Raw genomic sequence first — 13,787 nt, 5'->3', positions numbered from 1 at the left:
CCTGGAACTAAACGCTATTTCTGACATTTTGAAAATGTTTGAGTTCATGGAAATTTATGATTTTTTTTTTGTCTATTTTAATATGGTGTGCTGGAGGTCAAACAAAGATTTATTATGTTTCCACAATGCTGTAAACATTTGTATAATAAATAAATGCAAACATTTCCTTTAATGAAAGCTTGCGTCACAGCCATAGAGGTCAGAGGTCAGAGCCTGCAGCAGGTTTCAGCGCGGCGCCGGGCAGGTGGCTGATGTAAACAAAGCGGTGGGCGTGTCTCAGGCCGTGGAGGCCAAAGGGGAAAAAGGAAGATAGTTGATGAGAACAGAGGATTCAGAGAAGGATGGAGCGAATCGTTTGCTTTCATTACTAATGAGGAAGGATTGTCTGCATGTTTGCTTTGGAAGGAGAAGCTATCAAATAATAAAAAGATTAATTAGGAAAGGCTTTTCCAGGGACGGCTAAATCTGCAGGACCCCACCAGGTGGGAGGGAGAGAAAAAGAGTACAATCGCAAACTTCTGGATAAATTAGAGATCATCACCTCACCTCATGCTGCCGTGTGACATTTGTTTCAGGATCGACCTTTAATCATGAATGATTATTTTATATTTAAGGCTACGTAGTCATTTTTTATAGCGGGCTAACACACTTAGAGCTACTCTCAGAGAAGACTTTCACATTTTTGCGGCTCCAGACGGATTTATTTTTTGTTTTTTTCATCCAAAGTGGCTCTTTGAGCAGTTTGAGTTTCCGCGTCGCTACCCGATCCGTCCTGCACAAACAGATATACATCCAGGCTTTCATAAATAATGTAATTATGGTTTAAAAATTACTTATTTCTATCCTTTACTCTCTAAATAATGCTAAAACACATCTTTATAAAATGTTTTATGACTTTTCTGAGACAATTTTGATGTTTTTCCATTTTCTCCGTTTAACAGCTTCTCTGATGTCATTATGGGACACAATCAGAGTTGTAAATCTCATTAAACCACGTGTATCTGCATTCTAGTTGTTTCTTTATTTAGATTATGCACTATATAGCATAATGTTAACATGAAAGGAAAGCATAAAACTCAAAAAGACGAGATTTATGTTTAAATCCACAGCTGATAAAGTTAGCTCCTGGACGTAGCGTAGCATCCCATTTCCTGTGCAGATCAGGAGCAGAGGGATAAAACAGAAATGATTTTAAGGCTTTATGTTCTCAGGAAATACATTATTAACCTTTAACACGTTATAGTTTAGTACATTTACTATTTTGGGGGAGGAAAAAACATCATTTAGGTCTTTTTTTTTTTAATAAAAATCGAGGGCAACTGGGATGAATATCTGGAGGCGCAGATGAGCTGATGATGCAGGACGGATCGGGTAGCGACACGGCTAACCTCTGCTCTATATGAGGCGGTAAAGTTAATAGAGAAAAGAATTCAGTTAGCATAGAGCTGCAATAACTAAACAGGCCAGCAGGAGGCAGATGGGCTCAGCAGAGGTGAGGAAGGGTTATGATCAGCCGTGAATGAAGGATGTCTGTAGAAAGACGTCTTTCTCTGCATCAGAGAAACACCCACCATCATCATCATCATCCAGCGTCTAACCGAGCCCCCCCCCCCTTCCTCTCTTCTCTAGTTGTTTGTCAAGTCAAACCAGGGAGAGGAGGAGACGACAAAGATCAACTACCTGACGTTCATCGGCACCCCGGTTCAGGCCACTAACATGAACGACTTCAAGAGGGTAAGGAAGCGCCGCCGCCGCCGGCCCGTCATCCAGGCGTTTGGAGCGTCTGCCTCATCAGTCACCTGTTCCCCCTGCAGGTCGTCGGGAAGAAAGGCGAGAGTCACTGAGCAGCAGAACCCAGTCCAGGGAGGATGAGGAGAAGAGGAAGAGGCTGCGGGAGGAAACCATCCGCAGCGACCGCCATCTTCCCTCCTGCTGCGGCGTTCAGACCTCATTTATATTGTAACTCTGTTGAAATCGCTGTAAATAAAATCCAACCCTTTTTCAAAGGCACCATCTTTCAGGTGGCTTGATTCAGAGCAGCAGACCTAAAATGCTTTTAACACCTTTAATAAATAATAGAATTACATCGATTATGTCTTAAAAAAGATATAAAGAAGTGAGAAATAATTTAATCATTCCTCTCCTTCCTATAAAATAAAGATTAACAACTTGTTCTGATATAAATACGATAAAAATGATCCATTAAAAGTGAATCTTCTCAGTTTAATGAGATAAATCAGAATATTTAAAAGGTTATAGATTTCAGACTAGATGGAAGTTTGATGCTGATTCATTTCTTTTTTTATTAACTTTGATGTTTGAGTCTCAGTGAATAAAAACCTTGTTTAGCTTCAGATAAAATGTGAAAATGTCATCTGAGCCTTAAAACAAGGTTTCACTTGGGGGGGGGGGGGGTCCTTATTCTCCGCTTTCCTTGGCTGATCTCTATCAATTCCCATCTAAACATCAATATTTGTACTAAAATATTCTTTCTGTGATGATTTATGGACATTAAGATCTAAAGAGAGGCGCCATCTGCTGGTCAGATGCTGTAATTCAGTAAAGGGATAAAGTCGGAGTAAAATAATGTGCAAGAGGGCTGGAAGTTGAAGGGGATTCTGCTGGGAGTTGCAGGGAAGTCGGCTGCCATTCAGCTGGTGTGTTACTGGGAGGGGCCATTTTAAATGGCTGCTGCTGCATGATGCCCAAGTTGCTGAGATGAGGTAAACTTTGACCTTTCTTCATGGCGTAGAGCAGAGAAACTGTTCTGAGTGGTTAATAATGTATCGCTAAGCGTTCTCTCCTGTTGTATTTTTACACAATGGAGGCTTCAAATCGCGGATCGTTTTCTTCCTCCAGCGTTTAACTGGTCCTGATGGGACTGAAAGCCCCTTCCAGGATACCGAGGAGATCCTAAAGGCGTGAGCTGCAGCTGGAGGCAGAGCGTCACAATCCTCAACACTAGAGATCCAGAACATCTAGAACTGGCACGGTTCTGTGGGGGTCAAGTTCTGAGGGATTTGGAAATCCGTTCTGTTCGTGGAAAGTTTAGTTGAAGGAAAAACTGCTGAAAAGACGAAGCAGCGGCTAGAAAAACTGAAGCCTTGAGAGGATTTTTAAGCAAAGTCATCCAAGAATTTAAGCTTCACAATGAAGGCGAATACGACCGATTCGGACAAACGTACTCAGCGATATTCGAGTAAAAGTTTTGGGGAAAAAAAGGAGTATTTCCAAAAAAGTTAAAATCAATCCACTGAACTTTGTTCCAAAGATTGAAGACGTTTCTCTTCCCATCCAGGAAGATGATTCAATTCAAAATGTCTTTTTTGGAATGAATATAACCTTGATGACTTAGAATCTTCTCCAGCATTAAACCTTAAGGAGTATTTTTACTGCACTGCTCGTCTGGCTTTAACTTTGGTAATATTGTTGTGAAGTATCACTAATTTTCCTTCAGTAAAAATCTGGTTACTTTTCTACACAGTTACAGGAAACAGCAGCTTCTATCAGTGGAGGTTCTATAATCTGTTCTGACATATAAACAGTTCTCAGGGTCAGGTTTGGCTTTATGTTTTATGGAGAAGGGAAAACAGATCAAGCATGAAGTAGTTATTTTATTATTAGATTTTTTGTATTTTATATGTATTGTAGAACTCTTTGTTCTGTCAGAGCTGACAGTTTCCTGAATCTGTCCCCAAACTAGAAAACCAACCAGGATTCATGGAGATGTGGCTGCAGAGCTGCAGAAGTCCTGCTCCCATAAAGATCTCACAGCTGCTCAGTCATTTTATGCTCCTTTGGATTGAAAACATCAATATTTAGAAATAATAATAATAAAAAAAAAGGTTTTTGATTTGTTTTTGAGAACATTTCCAACATTAGAGCCTGGTGCTCTGTATCTACAACTAAATAGTAAAATTTTACCCACATATTCCAACTGTTATACATTCTTATAAACTAATAAATCATCATTTGGTCCTTATTGCTCGGTAATCAGCCCTGTTCTGCTTGAGCAGCGTTCGTTCCTCCTTAGTTACAATCATGGAGTCTAAACTAATTACAGACACTTTGGTTAAACAGTAACATGTTATAAACCTGAGAAAGAATGTCTGCTCTACAAACCTCCTCATGCAGGGGAATTATGAGGCCTTACAGGAGAAACAGGCTGAGTGGAAACTTTTATAGTGACTAAATAGGATAAATTAATATATAAAATAAGAGAAACTAAATGTTCTGACTACAGGTGATAATTTTGAATGTTTCTTTAATGACCTCTGGCTGTGGACAGCAGAGGGCGCTGTAGTTCAGCGGTTTTTATTTTCCTTTTTTTTTTTACTTAGCACATGTTGAGAAAAAGAAAACAAATGATTAAAATATCTGAAATCATATCTTGGATTGTTGGATTAGAGCTGGAATCTCTGAATTATTGGAAAACATTTAGTTCCTCCCTCCTCTTTCTGTCAAAGTCCACTGATCTCTGTTTATTCCCTGATTAGTAGAACAGGTTAAAGTGAAGCCACCAGCAGCCATATTGGTACTCCCTAGTTAGACCAGGCTCAGTGTAAACAATCTGTGCTCTGCAGCATCGAACAGCGAGGATGTTCTCACTTTCAGGGACTGAAGACTTTTAAAATAAAGATAAATTCATCACTTTGACACAGACCCGCTGTTTCATAGCATCAGTAGATTACTTTGACTAGGCCCATTACATTGCAGAGTCATTATGAAGTCTATAAATCATGTAATATAACATATTATACAAATTAATCACAATAAAATTAATGTGTTAATGGAGCAGAATAATACAGATGAGCCAAAAGTGATAAATTGATGATGTAATAAACATGGATTTTATTACATTGTTATAGGTATTACATATTACATGTCTGCTAATGCATGTTATATATATATATATATATATATATATATATATATATATATATATATGGATTTAGATATGCATATATATGGATGTTGATATGCATATATATATCTATTAATATATAGATAGATATAAATGGATTTATTGCTTAGTTCATCCACTGACTGGGAAATGACCAGTGGAACGTCTTCCTGAGGCCAGAAACCTGCTGGTTTTAGCATCCAGATGCTGCACAGGGAGGCATTCTGACGGTGCGTCTCCGTGGGAGTGGGGAGTACCAAGATGGCGGACTGTGGATTCACTTTTTTCAAGAGACTCTCCTGTTTTCTTTTAATAAAAAAAAAAAAAAGAATTAATCATAATCTCTGTCCCTTATTTGTCTCATTTCTATGCTGAAGTTCTTTCCAGGCGGTGTAGAATCTATAGCAGGTAGTTCTACGCATCAATACATCAGAAGTTTTCTGAAAGTTAAAGGTTCTTTAAAATTAGACCGAAATTATCTAATATTAGAATATCTTATTTGTATTTTTGAGTACTCATGTACTTTCAATAGAGAGTTTTTCTCTGTAGTAGATGTTTGACTGAGTAACTTTTATTTGCAGTAATTTTACTGCAGTAGTACTATTGAGTACTTCACCCCCCGCTGCTGCTGCCACATAGATCCAAACAGGAAGTGGAAGTGTAGCTGTGACCTAAGCAGAGAAGCGTCTCCTGCCTGTTTGGGCCTGTTTTCAGTCCTGGGGACTCGCTCTGTAAAGGAGGAACCAACCAGTTCCTGTTTGCAGCGTTTCTTCTCCTCTCTGATCCTCAGACCTTCATTAAACCTCATTCCAGTCTGCAGGTTGGGCCTCGCTGATGCCTGGAGAGCTTCAGATTCCTGCAGCGGTTTTCCTTTCACAGATACTGAGATCTGGTTTCCTGTTAAGAACCGATGCAGGTTGAATGGCAGCGGTTTCTGCCGACCTTCAGCAGAACTTTGAGGAACCCAAACAGCAGCGTGGAGGTCGTCCCTCTGCTGGTTTATTGTTTCCTCACACAAAGAGAAAACCTGAGAGCCATCAGGCCTCCCCTCCCTCCACACCGCTTGTTTACCCTCCTCTTGGTTTCTGTCCTTCTTGTTTTCTTTGTTTCACTTCTGAATCTGAGGAGCCCAGCGATGCCAGTCAGTCCTGTAAACTGGTTCCAGCTGGAGTCCAGTCTCCATGTTTTAATGGAGCGCTGCAGGAGGGGAGTGTTGCTGTGGATCCAGGTCTGACCGGTTATTTCAGACCTCTCAGTAATGAGTTCATCTCTGCCAGGCGCAGCCCTCCAGTCTGACTCGGAGCCAAACTGGTTTGTGACACGAATGCAGCTCTGAGCTGACAGGACCTGCAGGGTTTCTGGGCCTGACAGGACCTGCAGGATCAGCGCAGGGAGGACAGTTTGATAGGAGGAGGAAGAAACCGTCCTAACGCACAAACAGCGTAACCAAAACACGTCTGAAACAAAGATTCTCGATACTGTGCGGCGTCACAACATCTGATAAAGAAAAGCAAACACCCCTCAGACCAGTTAATACATTATCATCTATGAGAACAAACTGGAGATATGAGACTGAATCAGAGTCCAACTCATTTAAACTTTAAATCTCAACCTTTAAACTGCAGGACAGAAGGTAAGAAAAATGTCTGGTTGGTGCGTTTGATCCCCGTTAGATTTATGGAGGAGGTGTTACTGCAGCGCAGCAGCTACAGATTATTCCATTAATCCAACTGTTCTTTTTTTAATCAGTCAAAAAGTACTTTAGAGTAAATTTATAAAAATTTCAAAAAGAGGTTTGAGGAAAATAACATTTGTTTCCTTTTATCATTTATATTATTGATTATATATTACTAAATATCTACTAGAACTAAAATCAGATCAACGAATCCAAGTTTAAATTCTGCTTCTTTTCTGTGAATCTGCCCTAAAATAAAGGAAAGATTAAATGTTGTAGAATATATGACTTTATTATCTTTGTATAAAACAATATTTATTCAGTTAACTTTTATTTATAGAGAACTTTACAAACAAAAGGGCAGAATGGGTTCATTTTTAAAATAGGCTTAAAAACTGACCAAAAAGATTCAAACGCCTAAAAAAAAAACTAAAACAGGAAGAAAAATCAAAGGAGATTAAAATGTTCTGACTGATCAGATCAGACTGATTGATCGGTCAGAATCAATCCGATCTGATCGATCCGTTATGACCGATCAGCTCTGACCGATCAGTCAGAGCCGATCGGTCAGAATCGATCGGTTCTGATCGATCTTGCACCGTTTGAACAGTGTTTTTTCAGATCCTTTATCATCCCGTTTCCTCTCTAACAATCTGAATAATGTTCTGATGAAAGAATCGCTGCTTCAGCCTCAATTTTTGAGCTGAAAAACTCAAATAAGAATCAAAGTGTTCAGATCAGACCCGCGGAGGCCGATCAGATCCAGACCTGCGGAGGCCGATCAGATCCAGACCCGCGGAGGCCGATCAGATCCAGCTGGGATCTAAAACCGATGAGATTTATGTTTGAGTAAAGCGGCGATGGACGATGATCTGGAGACTTTCACCATCTGGGCCACCGTCCGCGGCCTCTGAGCCGAGGAGGCCGACGACAGGTGATGGCGCCGGCGCTGCTTTGGCGGCTTCCACTCGGGCTCGCTGCTCCCCGCCTCCTCGACCAGCGCGGCTTTAGGCGGCGCCCCGAGCAGCTGCAGGATGTCCGGCGATCTGTCGCTCAGGTACTGCCAGGGCTTCTTCCCCGCCATGTCCCTCAGCTTCACGTTGGCGCCGAACTTCTTCACCAGTAAGCGGATAATGTTCTTGTGGCCGTGGATGGCGGCGATGTGGAGCGGGGTCTGACCGCCCATGGACTTGGCGTCGATGTCGAAGGTCAGGCCTTTCTGCTCCACTCCGTACCTGAAACCAAGAGCAGAGCAGCTGAAGCTTCCGGTCCGGCTGACCCAAATATCCACACAACAGGGAACCGGTGATGGATCAGTACCATCGCCGTCGGATGTCAGGATGCCGCCGCTCCTCCCTGAATCTTTAAAGGACATTTATTGCTTTATAGATGCTGCATAGAAAGTTTTTTATATTTGTTCTTTCTCTGCTTCTACCACAGATGATACATTTTGGGTCTATTCAGAACCAGAGATGGAAAATCCAATCCCAGAATGCACCGCCATGTTTTCCTCCATCCTGGTCACATTAACAGTCTCTGCTGCAGACCTGGACCTGATCTCTGTACAGATGTTTTACTTCCTGGACCTGGATTGCTATGGAAACGGGTCCATCAAGGTGACAGGAGACAGCGAAGGCTGCCTGATATAACCAACTGGAAGTCGTTTTGAAAAGGGGAGCTGTGAAAATTTGTTTTTTTTTTGGACAAATCCAATCATGCTAGGTTGGGTTGCAGGTGCTGCGGCTGGGCCTACCTGTGCAGCTGCCATCAGAGGCGGGCAGACAGTCCCCTGACTCCGTCTGCTCTCCGTTGTCGTGGATTTTTTCCCCCCAAAAACCTAAAATGTGTTTCTGTGCCGTTTTTTGTCATTAGACTATGTAAATTTACTTGTCTGCTGCCACGAGCGGGATACCTCTTCGGTAACCATTAAGCTTGCGTGACGTTGCCATGGCAATGTAACTTCAGTGAACTTGCATTGATTAGGCCTCAAAATAATTTAATTAAAGTCGTAGGAAGCGGCTGTTCCAACCGTTTCATTTCCGAATTCTTCCAGTGGTGCCCGACTTTACACGAGTGAATAAAGTGAATGTGATTGGTCGATTATCAAGGGGGCGGGATTGTTGTGGCAGAAGGTTCGCAAGCAAGTTTGGTTGTGGCCGGTTTGTGGGAAGCATCTTGCTAACCAGTTAGCATCTTAGTGCTAGCAGGTTCCCAAAGGAGGACGATGACTGACAGCTTAGGCACCTGGAGAGAAATGTTTCCAAATGTTGCATTCAGGAATCGTAGGAAATTAAAGAACAACCTGGAAATAATCCATGGAGCTGAATTGGGACCATAAAGTTTGTTCAAAAAATGTTTTTTTAATAAAAAAGAATTATTTGAAACTGAAAAGAAAATTGAAAACTGGAAAAAAAAGATTTTAAAATGAAAAAAAAAACTAGATATTTTTTTCTATTTGAAAGAGCTGTGGGGGCGGGGCTTAGATGACGGGAATATTTTGTCCAGGCGTTAGTCAGTCATCAATTCACTCCACAGGTAATTTAAGCCCCGCCCCCACCGTCGTTTAAAACAGAAAAAAAATTAATAATTAGTTAATTATAATTATTAAAATTTTGTTTTCAGACTGACTGGATGGTCTGGTTGAACTGGAAAGTGCCTTGACGTGTGTTGTGAATTAGCGGTATAGAAATAAACTGAATTTAATTTAATATTTCAGTTCAAAATATTATTTTGCTTCTCAAAGAACTTTTTTCAGTAAAAAAAAAAAAAAAAAAAAGTTTAGATTTCTTTTCCAAAATAATTTTTCGAAACTTTATGGCCCTTATTTAGCTCCATATATCATCATATGGGTCTAAAAGCAGCCAAACCTGTCAGAGATCAAATTTAGAAGATAAAAAATAATCCTCTCAGCTGAAAGTTTCTGTTTTCCTTCTGATTTAGAATTAAACATCATTTCCTGCAGTCCAGTTCTTCTCCTGCTTTGCGTAATCCCAAACATCACCTGTGCGTCTCAGAGCTCCAGAGAGCAGCTTACCACAGGGTGTTGAGGACTCGGTGGTCGCCATGTTTGGCGATCCAGTGCAGCACGGTGAAGCCGGAGATGAAGTCCTGCTTGTTGAGCAGCGAGGCGTCGTCTCTGAACAGCGTGTAGATGTCGGGCCAGGCGCCCGCCGCGCCCTTCACCATCCAGGCGTGCTCGTTGGCATCCAGAGGAAGCGGCGACTGTGGACCAGAAAAAAAAAAACGTCAGACAGAAACACGGTTTGAGAGCTTTCCAAACATCCTATAGGATTTTGGCTTCTGCTTCCTGATAGGCCACCTTCCCAGCAGAGCCCGCCTCCTGCAGTCTGACATCTCTAAGATCTGTTCCTCTGACTCCAGATCTAAACCATCTGGAAGAAGTCAGAGGGAGTCCTCCCTCACCTCCATTTTTGTTCTGTTCTTTTTGTGCAGTAGTAACAGTGCCGCAGCATGATGCTGTCACCGCCGTGCATGACCTTTGCATCACCCAAACTAAAAAATCTCATCCTGCAAAAAACATCCATTGTGAAGAAATGACACAAATGAGACATTTCAAATTCAAGCCCACCTCTCCAGCATAGTGAAGGTTCCTCTTGACTTCCTTCCTCCCCTCTACCTCCATCTTGGCCACAGGGCTGGGACAGCGAGGCGGCGTAGCGCAGGACGACAGCGACGAGGATGACAGGTGGTGGGGAAGGCTCAGCGACGAGGAGATCCGCTGCAGGCGCTGCAGTCTGGCGGCCTCGATCTCTGAGCAGGGTTTCTCCAGGTGGAGATGGTCCAGGTCGGTTCCCAAGCTCTGACAATTGCGGTTCCTGAGCCGGCTGCTCATCTGCCGAGCCGCGGATGGGCGGAGCTTCACATGTGGGGAGTTGATGGAGCCTTCGCTGGACTCTGCATCGTCATACAGATCAGCTGCAGGATGGAGGAAACTTTCAATTCTTTATTTACTACAGATATAAAGAACATTCTTTTAGTTTTTATCTTAGAATGAAAACAAATATTGACTTAAAATTTTAAAATCAGGAAAACTTTTTTAAATCCAAACATCTGCTGATCTGGGCTGCAGCACCGAGGCTGCAAACCTATTGTTGTCATGGAAACATCAGCGCGTTAAGAACATGCAGTGTGGCTTCAGAGTCTGACGACATCGACAACGTTAGCCAAGATGTTCCGGATCGTTTGTTGAGAAGGACCGCCTCTTTTTCTGAGGCTGGAGATCCGGAAATCACTCTGGAAGAACTTCAAGAAGAACCCGGAACCCTAAAGGTCCTCCATAGCTGAGCAGAGGTAACCTAACCGGCTCCGTAGAGAGGAAGCCTGAAGTCAACCTTCTTCTCCTGAGGTGGGGGCATCTTCTCTCGGATGGAGCGTCTCTGGGTCAGAACCAGGATCCGGATCACTAATCCAGATTTTTCTAATAAAAACTGATCAGGAATGAATTCAGATCAACAGAATAAAGTCCAGAAGTTTTACACAAACTTCAGCAGATGTGAACTGATCTATGATCAAAGGAAGAAGACGCCCCCTTTGCTCTGCTAAAATACAGGACAGACACCTGAAACTCACAACAAACTGAAAACTAAAGCGCCATCACTTCTAGAACATTAGCAGCAGATGGCCGCTCACACTGAGCCTGGTTCTGCTGGAGGTTTCTTCCTGTTCAAAGGGAGTTTTTCCTCTCCACTGTCGCTACAAGCATGCTTAGTGTGAGGGATTGCTGAAGAGTCAATGAGTCGATGCAATCAGCTGGTTTTCCTTAGATAGAAAACTTTGAATCAATCTGACTGGATGATCTGGTTGAACTGGAAAGTGACCTGAGATGACATGATGTGAATTGGAGCTATAGAAATAGACTGAATAGAATTGAATTACCACAGGCGTCCAAAGTATTCATGTTTATTCCTCCAATATAAATCCTGCTGTTTAAAAACACTTATATAGAAGTTAGAGGATCAACTTCAACTTTTCACTCCAGTAAAAGTGTAAAAGTATCATTTTTAAAACGACTTAAAGTATAAAAGTAAAAGTAAAGCAGGAAAAACTGTTAATGCCAGAAGCTTTACTGCTCTACTCTGTTAAAGGAACATTTTTCTACCATTCTGGATGATAAATTCCTTATACTTCATTTACTTAGTTTTATAACTAATAACTTTGCATCATCTTAAAAACCTATTTATTTTGGTATGTGGTGAGCAACTAGTTGGGGCAGCACCAAGTCCAACCACAGAGAAATGAATTGTCTGGATGAAACTAATTATTTTTACGTTTTTTATTCATTTTTAAATACCGAGAGGCCATAAATGAACTAAAATAAAACAAAACTAACGAGTTCATTTATGTAATGTAAGGAGTAGAAAGTAAAAAGTCTAAAAAATAATGAGTCCAGTAAAGTACAGATAGCCAACATTTCTGCTTCAGTAAGCTAATAAAGTATTTGTACTTTACGTGACTACTCTACAGATTATCCACTAATGTACCGGGTCTTATATACCTGCTTTGAAACCACAGTTTAAAGCTAAAATGTTGTAAAACAAACAAAAAAAAAAACTATTGTAACCAACAGCATTGATGCAAAATGTTTGACATGCATCCATTTGAGCGATGAATGAGGAAATAATTGAAGCCGTGATGTTTAACTGAACCCAAAATGAGCTAGAATCACCGCGTCCAACCAGGAAGCTAAAGCTGTAAAACCTCTCAGACAAATTAACAAATGCAACATATGTTGAAAGGGATTGAAATGAAGAAACGGGACGCCTCTGAACAGAAGCCTGAGATTTTCCTGAAATTTACGGACGTCTAAAAGTCTAAAACGATGATCCACTATTTACATCTGATATGGATCCGACTCTCCAGCCTTTTCTTCTGGAGGCTGAACACTGGATCATTTCTCACGTCTTTGTTATCTTTTTTATTTGCTTGTTTAACAGTAAAATAAATAAAAAATATTTTTACGTAAAACAGCCAAGAACCAAACGAATCACCTTCGAGGCAGAGCTACAGCTGGCAGAACGACCCAGAAGACCATGGTAGAGCGGATTTTAGATCTCACCTGAGGACAGGTGGACGGGCTTCCCTCTGAGTGGGAACTGCCGGTCGTCATGGAAACGGTGGTCATGGAGATGGTCGGTGGAGTGGTACAGCTGTGACAGCTCTCCCAAAGGTGGCTGTTCATCGTAGAGATTGCCCATAGACTGATGGAGCGGTGTCCTCCCATAAATACGAGGAGCCAGACCGTCCGGCTTTGTCCCGCTGGACTCCTGAAGGACCTCCTGGGATTTCCACACCGCTGCAGGTCCATCTGCCAAAGGAAACAGACAGAGAGATATATTCTAAAGCTAATGGCTAGAGACGACCTTCATAACAGATCCAGAACCCTTCTCAACCAAGCCAGGAGATGTTCTGAAGGTCCAGACAAAGAAGTGACTCTTACCTCCTCTAGAGCTGCTGGTCCAAGATGGAGAGCAGTCGCCGAGGGACGACCTCCCGTCAGAAGGAGGGTTGGAGACGCTGGAGTACGGCGGGGTCCGGCTCAGACCGGGCCCTGGTTCTGAGACCCGAGCAGGATGCTTGGCAGGATGGTGTTCAGACTGCAACGCTTGAAAGTGGCCCTCTACGTCTGAGGGCAGACTGCGTCTCATAGACTCCACAGGTCCTGGTTCCAGTCTGGGCCGGACCTCTGAGGGGGCCTGAGGGGCCAAGATCTCTGAGTCCTGGATGTAAATCTGAGGAACCTTCCTCCCTGAAGAGGAGGTGGGGGGAGTAGGGACCTCAGTGATGCAGGGTGAGGAGGCAGAAAGGGCCCTCCCCGCATCCCCAAGCGGGCCGCTCAGAGGCCAAGGTCCTCCTGCTGAGGCCCGTCGAGTTGGGGCCTCCTCCTCGTCTTCCTCCTCGTAATCTTCATCTTGAGAGATGGCGGTTTTGTAGCTCGGGCGGTGTCTGAAGCGGCGGGTCCGAGTCGTATGGGGCAGAGGAGGCTGATCCTCCTTTTGACCAACTGGTTTCAGGTCAGGGTCTGTCGAAGTGACCTGCTGTCCAACAGGTTCAGGATTCTGAGGGACCTGATGTTCTCTTACGGGTTCTGGAATCTGAGGGACCTGGTGTTTTCTGACGGGTTCTGGATTCTGGGGGACCTGGGGTTTTCTGACGGGTTCTGGATTCTGGGGGACCTGGGGTTTTCTGACG

General features: G+C 42.8%; 2 protein-coding genes across 2 annotated transcripts in view; one reads left to right on the top strand and one right to left on the bottom strand.

Annotated features, from left to right (window-relative positions):
- txnl1 (thioredoxin like 1) overlaps positions 1-2,000 on the top strand; it is a 10,112-nt gene extending 8,112 nt beyond the window's left edge. Inside the window, exons 4-5 of the mRNA XM_015391734.1 lie at positions 1,630-1,734; positions 1,815-2,000. Coding sequence (XP_015247220.1) covers positions 1,630-1,734; positions 1,815-1,844 — 135 coding nt within the window. The 3' untranslated portion in view covers positions 1,845-2,000. The remainder of the gene's footprint in view (positions 1-1,629; positions 1,735-1,814) is intronic.
- A 5,172-nt stretch (positions 2,001-7,172) lies between these two features.
- Positions 7,173-13,787, bottom strand: part of LOC107095582 (ankyrin repeat domain-containing protein SOWAHB-like) — a 9,605-nt gene continuing 2,990 nt past the window's right edge. The window contains exons 2-6 of the mRNA XM_015391733.1: positions 13,036-13,762; positions 12,655-12,903; positions 10,168-10,514; positions 9,613-9,800; positions 7,173-7,813 (exon numbers count right to left, since the gene is read on the bottom strand). Coding sequence (XP_015247219.1) covers positions 7,402-7,813; positions 9,613-9,800; positions 10,168-10,514; positions 12,655-12,903; positions 13,036-13,762 — 1,923 coding nt within the window. The 3' untranslated portion in view covers positions 7,173-7,401. The remainder of the gene's footprint in view (positions 7,814-9,612; positions 9,801-10,167; positions 10,515-12,654; positions 12,904-13,035; positions 13,763-13,787) is intronic.

The sequence above is a fragment of the Cyprinodon variegatus genome, unplaced genomic scaffold, assembly GCF_000732505.1.
Source record: "Cyprinodon variegatus isolate N-32 unplaced genomic scaffold, C_variegatus-1.0 Scaffold558, whole genome shotgun sequence".
NCBI lineage: Eukaryota > Metazoa > Chordata > Actinopteri > Cyprinodontiformes > Cyprinodontidae > Cyprinodon > Cyprinodon variegatus.
The sequence above is the reverse complement of the archived record's forward strand: the minus strand, read 5'-3'. Positions and strand labels throughout refer to the sequence as shown.